General features: G+C 34.3%; 1 protein-coding gene across 1 annotated transcript; it reads left to right on the forward strand.

Moving 5' to 3' along the window:
• Window positions 1-283: 283 nt before the first annotated feature.
• LOC133186992 (heat shock 70 kDa protein 12A-like) lies at window positions 284-1,318 on the forward strand. Its single transcript, XM_061322369.1, has one exon. The coding sequence runs from the start codon at window positions 284-286 to the stop codon at window positions 1,316-1,318; it is 1,035 nt and encodes a 344-aa protein (XP_061178353.1).
• Window positions 1,319-10,979: the final 9,661 nt, after the last annotated feature.

Here is a 10,979-nt window from a genome sequence, read left to right on the forward strand (position 1 = left end):
TATATATATATATATATATATATATATATATATATATATATATATATATATATAACTAGGGTGAGCATTCTCTTGGTGACATCTTTTTTACAGCTGATATTGCTGCTACGTAGAAAAGTACGTCTGTAACGATCAAAACAAAACGTAAAATATGACATTATATATGCACATATCGGTCTATAAATCATAGCTTCCAGGTTTTTGCCTTATATAACGCTAAAATGAATCTCATTCGTTATGTACAGGTGGGACAGTGGATATTGCAGTACAAGAAACAACAGACATGGGGAAAATGAAGATAATTTACAAGGTGTGTGGTGGAAACTGGGGTGGAACCAATGTGGATGAAACCTTCTTTGATTTCCTGAAAAATATATTCGGATCCGAAGTTCAAAGCAGGCTTACAAACGAATGTAGGTCGGAATATTTAGAGTTTCTTCGGGTATTTGAGATTAAGAAGAGAACCGTCGACAACAACGTTGAAAAGAATGTTAACCTTGTAGTTCCCCAATCCTTCATTAACATTTTATTGAAGAAAAGTGACAGTACCATGGAAGACAATATTAAAGAATCACCACATGGCAGAACTGTTTTGTTAATGGGTAATAAACTCAAGATTGATCATTCTGCATTCTTTGCATTCTATAAGAAGTCGATTGATAATATCATCTCTCATTTACAAGGTATTTTTAATGAGGATTGTTGTCGTGATCTTGTCGGCGTAGTAATGGTCGGGGGATTTGCTGAGAGTTCCATTGTTAACTCAGCTATTAAAAAGGCCTTTCCTGACAAGAAGTTTATTATTCCAATGGAAGCAGGATTAGCAGTTACTAAGGGTGCAGTTCTCTATGGCCATGAACCAGATTTGATTTGTTCGCGTATATGTCGATATACATATGGGACAACCATTGCCGAAAGTTTCGATGAATCCATACATCCAATATCAAGACTAATTTTGATTGAAGGAAGACCGTATTGCAGCGATGTTTTCCAAAAGTTCTTTACTATAGGGCAAGTAGTTTCACTTGGTGAGGCGATTGAATTGACCAGTATACAGTCCTTTGTCGATGAGTGGAATAAGCCCAATCGCAGAAAACCAATTAGTGTTTCAGTGTATGTATCTGATAAAGAATCTCCAAAGTACGTAGATGATAAGGGATGTCATCTGCTTGGTAATATTGAGGTTATGTGTGACAAAGGTGTCTGGCCTGAAAGGGTTCAAATTAAAACAAAAATGGAAATCGCCGGGACCGAAATAAAGGTTACCTCAAAAATGAATACTGGAGAAGAAGTCAGCGCCACGTTTGATTTCCTCTAAAGACGAATTATAAGACATATTAGAACTGAACATAATTTTTATAAGCTCTGATTGGCTGAAATCCTATTAGCGCAAAAAAACTTAAACATTATTTTTTTAAGCCCCTTTTTGTATATTCTTAACGGATTTATCCAGATTCTAAGGCAGAAAATCTAACATTATTTTTTAAAAGATAAGAAAAAGTCTTGTAGTAATCAGAGAAAATGCAATAAAGCTAATACAACTCAAGTAAACTCTCGACATATATAAAAGAAAAATACATTATGTATGCACCATATTTTGTTCCAAATGATGATTTTAGAAAAATTTACATTGTACATTTTTTGTGTATTTTGTCGCCTATCATGGAGAATATCCCACCGTGTCTCCAGATAAAGGTTTATCTTGCAATAAATATATAGTCAGTAATTGGCTGGGAGAAAGTTGGGTAGACATTTCGACGTACTTCTCATCGAAGAATGATCGCTGGCCTGCTTCATAGGCAGAGACAACATTTTATGATTAACGACATTGCCACATACAATTTGACCTGGATATTTTGTCATGTGAAAGTATAAAGATTCACGAGATATTCAATAAGGATGACAGACATCAGAAGTTGCGATATTTGCTATCACTATTCAACATGATAGAATTTTTATCATTTGTTAAACTGGATACATGCAGCTTGAGACACAGGTTTTCAATGTCTACGGGAAAAAATAATTGCACTTAATGTACAAAAACGTGAACCTAGTAAACTGCAAAAAATGCAAATGGGTAGAAAAGCATTAACAGAATTTTTCAAAGACGTACTAGTGCGGTTACGTAAAATTTTAACACGAATAAAATGTAACTGTAGAAAGCAACGCAGTGTTATATGAATAGAGAATATTACATACTAAAATCCATATCATATGTCATATCAGCCCTCGGGCTGATATGGGGCCACTCGGGCTGATATGACATATGATATGGATTTTAGTATGTAATATTCTCTATTTATTAACATAAGTCGGATCTGTAAACCTATAGGATTCAGAATGGATATTTTATCTAACATTTTAAACTTGGATTATATTCATAACATAATTATTTTAGTTATTAATAGTGAACTTAATAGTGACAGTATAATGAAATAAAAGTTTGTTAAACAGAGGTGTACATTGTTTGTGTACCACATGCAGTGATTTTATAATTGGAAAAGAAACTTTAACATCATGAACTATAATTATATTGTTAGATCAAATTGGATGTTGTTATTGATACAATGAACTAAAATTTTGTAAACTCATTTGTAATGGAATTGATCAGAATAGACCAATCAAGCCCATCGATACTAAGTAATAAACTTTGAACGGAAATGTAAAGTTACTATTAAGATTCCTGATTAAGAGTAATGGAATTGGGAACTTTGAAGCAGATAAGTAAAAGAGCCTAGGGCTAGAACTCCTGTGGTACATAGATGGGGACTGAGTCCATAAATATTATTAATGAAGGTATATCTGGATTGGAGGGTAGTGTCATGTTGGGGTACATAGGTCAACGGATAGACCTACGGACTAAGCGTAGGTGGTATGGCAATGTTAAGTCAGCCAATGAAAAGTACTTTTATATCCGTGACCATGAATACCTGAGCAACAAAATACCCTGTTTTGCCGAAAAACGGCATTCTGTTCTTCTTTCTCTCGATCATTCTTTGGCATCTATTGACTCTCTTTTGAAATACTTTACACTTTGGACTCTAATTTTTCGAACCTTATCTTAGTTATTACTTTGGAATTTTAGTTCTACGCTCTTCTTAAATATTTAGGACGGATCTTTAAAACTTTTGCTACAACCAGTATATTGGTCTATTCTGATGAAATTTCAGAAACAGGCATTTAAAAATCTACAATGTATACGATCACGGTAGTTTAATAAACTTAAAAAAACTTATAAACTTTGTTATTGGCTTACAGATCTCATTATATTCAGTTGGACATTTTGGGCATGTCTGTAAACAGGATAAATGTGTAGAAAAGGGTTCAACATCATCCGTTCTTTCTTCGTCATCGTTGTATCATTAACCGTTTTATGACCTGATGAATAATATATTTATCACATGTTTACTCTTTTATCCCTTGGACATAACTCAATTGATATTTTTTTCATATCCCACTGCTGTGACGTGACAATGGGTTTTGCATGAAAGTGACGAAGTAAAAATAATGTGGATTCATATATAAAATCAATGTAAAACATTGATAGTAATGTACAAAACATGTGATAAAAAAATCTCCCATGATTTGTGGTTAGAAATGATAATTTATCGAACTCTCGTTGTGTGTTTTTTATCCCCGAGCCAAGGCTCGGGGATAAAAACACTCAACTCGTTGAAAAAAATCATATCAAACCACAAATCATGGGAGATATATATATATATATATATATATATATATATATATATATATATATATATATATATATATATATATATATATATATATATATATATATATATATATATATATATATATATATAATATTATTATTATTGGGTTTTTTTCCCACCGATTTTGTGCACGCGAGTTCTCGAAAATGGCTTGTTTGATTTTCATGAAACTTTCAGGTCTGGTAGAACATCAAAAAAATCTAGATATATTTTTTTTTTATTTTGATGACGTCACCTTCCGTCCGAAGATTTCTGCGATTAAGTGATTTTTAGAGGTCACATTGTCCGCTCGTTTTCTAAAAAAAACACTTACAATAGGAACTTGATATTTTCAGTGATGATAGAGCAATGTTCATAAATGTGTACTAAGGAGTTCATTTTTCCCGGAAGCGCCGCGCGTTGACGCTCGGTATGCTCCGAAAAAAGTCATATTGAGATTTTCAACAATTTTAGCATTTTTTTCAAAAATATCTCTTTACGTCAATATTTTGTTAAAACATACAGAACAAAAGTTGTGCAGAATGACAAGCTCTTTCATTTGATATCAACAAATAGGGACTGACCCCTAAAAAGAGGGATCTACAAGGGCTGAAACTGGTTTCTTAATATAAAAACTATTGAGAATTTGTGATACATTAAAGAAGCAAAATTGTTCAAAATGACAAGTATAAGCTTGTCAAAAGTCGTCAAATGACGTCACTCCCGGCCATAACGGAAGTAGTCAGAAAATGCATATTTTTGCCGTTTTCGACATGTTATTGGTTAATTTATGTAAAGAGAAGCATCCAACCAAATTTTTCATCCCTCGACATCACTTCCGGTCAAACCCGAAGTAACCAGAAATAGTCTATTTTGCAGGTTTTGATGCAAAATTGAAATTTTAAATTCACTGGAGACGTCTTAACTCATTCCTTTCTTTTGTTGACGTCACTTCTAGTCAAAACAGGACGGAAGACCTACTCGTTGCTTTTCAACAAACTTGCTCTAGATATTATTCTTTTTTATTCTCATTTCTTCTCGGGTACTTTCTTGTCCGCGAGTGTTCTTGGAAACTGTTCATCCAATTGAGTTAAAGCCTTTTTAGTGTTAATAGGTATGTTGTGTAGATGTGCGGAACGAAGGTCATTTTGCGCGCACATGCATGCACGTGCGGGAGCGTGCAATGAGTAAAATGACGGATATACTTCACATAGCTGTAATTTTTATATTTTTTGATGAAATGGTTTGAAACTCATAACATAAGGATATATTAGTAGTGTAGACAAGATGGCATGGTCAAATTAGCAAGAACTCACGCACATGCACGTGCCCTTCGCTCTGATTGGCTCAAATAAAAGTCTCAATATCTTGTTTTTTGACAAAATACGTTGCACGTGTTCTGCAATCTGATTGGCTTAAACTTTAAATGGCTATAACTTTCTTGGTTCTCAACAAAACAGGATGAAATTTAGAATATAAATAGGTATAATGGATTCCTACATTATGCTACTATCAGAATTGAATGCAAGAACATGCATGCACGTGCGAGCGCGCACAATGTGTTAAATGACCAATGTGCTTGATATAGTCGTAACTTTAAAACTTTTTCATGAAATGCTTTGAAACTCAAAAAATAGAAATGTATTAGAAGTGTAGGCAAGAGGGTATTATCATCATGCATATGCATGCACATGCACGCGCGTGCAATGCTGAAATGACCGATATATTTGATATAGCCGTCAGTTTTACTCTCTTTTTTTATAAAATGCTTTGATACTCAGAATTCAATATAGAGATATATTAATCGAGTAGACAAGATAATATGGTCAACATCCACATGCATGCACGTACAAGCAATGGCTGGTGTACTACTACATGTTGACTTCAAAGAGACTAGCAGAGGAGGCAGACACCTTGTTTGGAATGGCTTTACATATAGTCAGAACAACAAGATAGAAACATGGATATCTTGGAAATGTACTCAACGAAACTGCAAAGCTACAGTTTGTACCAGGGATGATACACCAAGCAAGATTGGTCAATCATACAATCATCCACCTAACCGAGCAGCTGTAGATGGAAGGCGCATATTCAGCACCATACGAAGTAGAGCCAAAGAGGAACTCACACCACTACCCTCCATTTACGATAAGGAGATAACCAAACTCAGGGACGCAGCATGGGATGCCCAGAGCAGAGAGACAGCATCAAAGTTACCAACATGTGACACAGCAAAGTCCTCATTGTACAGATCCAGACAGAAGATGTCACCACCAGTTCCAACTACTAGACCCGACATTCAGCTAGAGATGAAATTTGGCCAGACCACCAGTGGAGAGCCTTTCCTACAAGCTGATGATGGAGACGTCAACAAAATGATCATCTTTTCTACTTCAGAAAACATCCATCACCTGTGCAATGCAGACACAGTCTACTGTGACGGAATATTCTATACAGCACCACAGATGTTTGACAGTATCTTCACCATACATGCCTTCGTTGGATCACTTCTACCCCTTGACAAAGTTGAGGACTACTGGCTACACACCTTAGAAAATGCACCAGACAGAGAAGACTGTGCCACACTTACAGCTTCGCACCCCCTACTTGGAATCACTACCAGACCGAGGGCCCCAGAACTAACAACCATCTAGAGGGCTGGCACAACAAACTAAAGAAGAGAGTGAAGATTGCACATCCTTCAATCTATGTGATCATTGAAAAGTTCAAGAAAGAGCAAGCAGCAAATGAAGTCAAGATGATACAGCGTGCAGCTGGTGGCAAGAGGAGAAAAACAGTAAAGAAATATCGCGAGGTAGAAGAACGACTCCAGCGCCTGAAAACCCAACTGGCATCCGGGGAGAAGATCGAACTTTATCCAGTATGGAGATTCAGCATCCTATATATTGAAGCTGGACAAATAATCTGATAGTGCTTATAAACTCTTCAGTGCTTGTGGAAACTTCAGTGCTTATATCTTCTGTGATAATGAACTATATCAATGTGCTATCCATCAATGTGCTCCTTGACTTTTATTGTAATATGTGTATTATATCATTATTTAATATTGTTTGCACATCAAGAAAATAAAAAAGTATTTAAAATAAAACATTATACATCTTTATCAATTTTATTTCCACAACAGTTTTACTCATAGATAATTTAAAATTTATAACGATACTGCTATACAAACAGTATTTAGATTTAATTAGATATTTATACAAGTTCCCATCTCGCCTTAATTCACCTGAGAGCTTACGAAGGCGAAATGGGAATGCTAAACTTTACAGTTAAGGCGAAATGGGAACAAACCATCAGTTGCCCCACGATCTCAATATATATATATATATATATATATATATATATATATATATATATATATATATATATATATATATATATATATATCAAAATGTATCAGAGCAAAATCTGAAGGTGCACTCTGTAGTAGTATATTCTCAGCGACATATGTACATGTAAATACAAAAGTGGTGTGTAAATCATACGGAAGTTTCTCGTAGACTACTGTATACAGGGTTAGTGACAGTTAGAGTTTCGGTAATATGGATGATAATGTGGATGGTGATGAAAATGTTAATGATGATACCGAAAATTATACGTTCAATTTCGCTTATTAGTCATTCTTTCAACACCAGTTAAGAAAGCTGCAATGAAGGTTGTATTCAATATAAATGTGTACAAGAAATACTGTAAAGAGGAAAAAAGTGCAAATAAAATTAATAAATTATATTTGAAAAAAGACTAGGAATATCTCCCTAATGCAGTCCCTATAATATATCGGTACAGTATGAGAATCACACAAAATATATAACAAATAATTATTACTTCTGAACACAAAAATTAACATTCAGTCTCCAAATATATATGAGAGAAAAATATAGGCTCGAATATCAGATAAATCCGGAATTCCTGTATTTTGGCATATCATACTGGTGCACATCGATCCTGGACACAATATTAGTTAAAAAAAAAAATTCTCTCTACACTATTGCTTGTTTATTTATCTACTTGTATCTACAATACACACACACACACTCTCTCTCTCTCTCTTCTTCGGGATCGGGATAAACTAAGAACATCACAAAAAGTCATCAAGTTTAAGGGTGGATTAAATGTTTAAAAATGTTAATCAGTCATTTAATCTTCACTTCAAAACTCGTTTGGTAAATATAAAGAAAGATTATTACTTTTTTTTGTTAGCACATTTTGCTTTACTCTCGACGCAGAATGCAATAACACAAAATATGACAAACTCCACATTTCCTCTGGATACTAGAATACGTTTTGCTTTAGTCAAAACACAAAATTATTAAAAATGTTTTAATCCTTGTTAACTGCCTCAGCAAAAAGTGATAGAGATATACTGAAATTTTGAAAATTTTCTTGTTCTTAATAAGCTTTTTAGTTATCATATCTTAGAACATTCCTTCTATATATTTTTTTTCTTTTCTTCAGCTGTTTTGAAAGTTGTTTTTTCGTATCATTGACCCTCTTTGTAGGAATCCTTAAAATGTTGAAAATGATATTATCTATCATTACATAGTTTTTACCTAAATCAGTGGAATAACATAAAAAATCAAGCCAAGTAATACTTATTTTTATCTGCATTGATAAATTTTGCGAGTATCTCAAAACAGAACGTTAATTAAGAACATGAAATGAATATAAATTTAAATATAGTTGTTAATATACAATAGCGTATTTATTATTTAAAGAATTATGAAATGTTGAAATATTTGATTAAAAACAATCAACGATGATTTATTTTATACATGATTTGTTTTACAAATGTATTTTATCCAAATGTATTTTATTTTTGCTAGCATGATACACACGATGAATCTTTTGACTGACCGTTTAAAAGCTCTGCTGTGTCTTCGTAATGTGGAACTGACGATTTGAGCTGATTGCAATGTGTCTAAGTATAAAAAAAATTGTGCGAGTATGTTAAGGCTACACCCAGAGATATCCTACTTGTCTTTACAATATGACGTCATAGTAAGCTGTATGACGTGAACTTTAGAAATAATGTTTCCTTAATTGCGTGGACCCTGAGGTCCACGCAGAAAATATATTAGCGGAGTTAAACCGGATGCCATGGGCTTACGTCAGGCTACGCATGCGCGAGGATGTTAGAGAGTTCGCCTCTAAGACAACTTGCCCGTAGAACAATTCGCCCTCTTCGAATTAGAATATGCCAATCATTGGCAAACCTCGCTCTAAAACCTGCACATCGTATTTATGTATTCTTTGGCGTAACCAAGATCTGAATTTCTCTTTAATACATATATCCTTATATACAAACTAAATTCTATGGTACGAGCATTTTAAATAAGTAGGAAGAACTTATAGAGATAGCTTAACAGCTTGAACATGTTGAATTCAAACCACTAGGTGTTAAAAGATAGTCTTTGCCATGTTTACCGGCATTAGTTTTGTGCATCAAGGTTTGCAAAATAATTTGATAGACAGCAATCCAAATATAGCTTGATAAAGGCCTGTAGCAATGTTTTTCCATGTGGGGGAGAGGGAGAAACATCCAAAAAAAAAAATTCCGCGTACTACAGATCTGTGCTACACGTGTACCATCTATCTTTCCAATGATAGGATACTTCCGTATAAATCTAGTACAGATGTCAAGTCCCAGCCGTTAAGCATTACAGGTATCGAAATAACCCTATTTTTTTTCAGTTAAATGACAAAACTTATAGGCCAATCGGGAATAAAATTTAACAACTTTGCTATGAAAGTACAATCACTCAAAGTAAGCAGATCATTGTAGAAAATGTTAACGAAAGGTAAACCTGTGCCACCTTTCAGAGTAACTAATGAACTCGCCCATGGATGCATTGACTGTCGTTGTAACAAGAATAGATATGGGTAACCCCGTATCCAAAATATTCGACTTTTAATTTACTCCAATTTTCACTAGAAAAAAACTGTACATGTTATGAAACTGGTGTATAGTTCTTCATGTTTGTAGCAAATACCGTCACCAGTCTAAGCGTCACTAGCAAACATTACACACACCTGTGCTTGCAAGACCAAATAGCCTAGGTCTACACACGTGCGATAAGATTCTCAGACCTTCTGCCGAGAAGTTACGATTGCAGGTGTTGTATATTAACCATTCCGTTATTTAAAAGAGACAGACAAAAAAAAAAAAACACACAAAAAATTAAATCTCTTTTTTGTGTTTTTAAATTGATCGAGTTAATCGATAACTTAGCATTGTTTAAGATAACTCGAGACCCTTTAGTAAAGGGGGGGGGGTCCTAAGTCACACCACAGGCACTTACATTCAAGCCCGTAGCAACGGTTTTCAAAGGGGGCAACCTCCAAAAAGAGTTGACAAGCAGAAATAAATAAATTAACAACCTGTGCACCACCCTCTAAAAATCCTATTTAGGGGGGGGGGGGGGGACTTCGTCTAACTTTTCGGGTACATTTTGATTTCTTTTAAATGTTTGATTTTCTGTATTTTGAACCTTTCCGCAACAAAAAGTGCGGGGGAGCTTCCAATGCAAATTAAAACTTATATATTCAAATTCTAACAAAAGATTTTTTAAAGAAAAAAGTGAGCCCCCCTCCCCCACATACTACGGGACATTTTGAACCTTTCTCTTCAATGATTAAAATATCCCTATAGTATAAGGAGATAAATATTGTCCTTTACAAAAATTTTGATATTTCTTAGGCAAAATTTGTACATGACAATTAATTGTCATGTACAAATTTTGCATAAGAAATATCAAAATTTTTGTAAAGGATAATATTCTCTTATGGATACTCCCTTTCATGACTTTTTATGCATACTTCTTAAAGTTAGTTACTTTAAAAGATGGTCCAAAAATGGTATAGCCGTACGTTCGTTCGCTGGAATCTTCCGATGATATCAAAGTGAAATATTTCAAGTTACATGTGGGTGGTCGAGGCCCGGGACCGGTATTGTGAAGGTACACGGAGAAGCAATAAGCAAAACTCTATCTAGAGAGCAGAAAGGGCAGAGATTGAAGTACTTCATATTTTATTGAAAATACTAGATGTAAAAAATATATATATTACAGAATAAACATTTTCTCTCTCTTCCTCTTTCTGCAAAAATAAAGGAGGTTCCAATACCCGCCCCCCCCCCTCCCTGGATACGCCAATGGAGATTACGATACCTGCACGCTTAAGCCTCTTTCAATTCTGTTGTTAATTTTAAAGGCTAAATTACAAATGTGATAGATACCTAGGTCGACATTT

Source organism: Saccostrea echinata, unplaced genomic scaffold (genome assembly GCF_033153115.1).
Source record: "Saccostrea echinata isolate AGI-Se365-2 ecotype Australia unplaced genomic scaffold, CSIRO_AGI_Sech_v1 ptg000014l, whole genome shotgun sequence".
Taxonomy (NCBI): domain Eukaryota; kingdom Metazoa; phylum Mollusca; class Bivalvia; order Ostreida; family Ostreidae; genus Saccostrea; species Saccostrea echinata.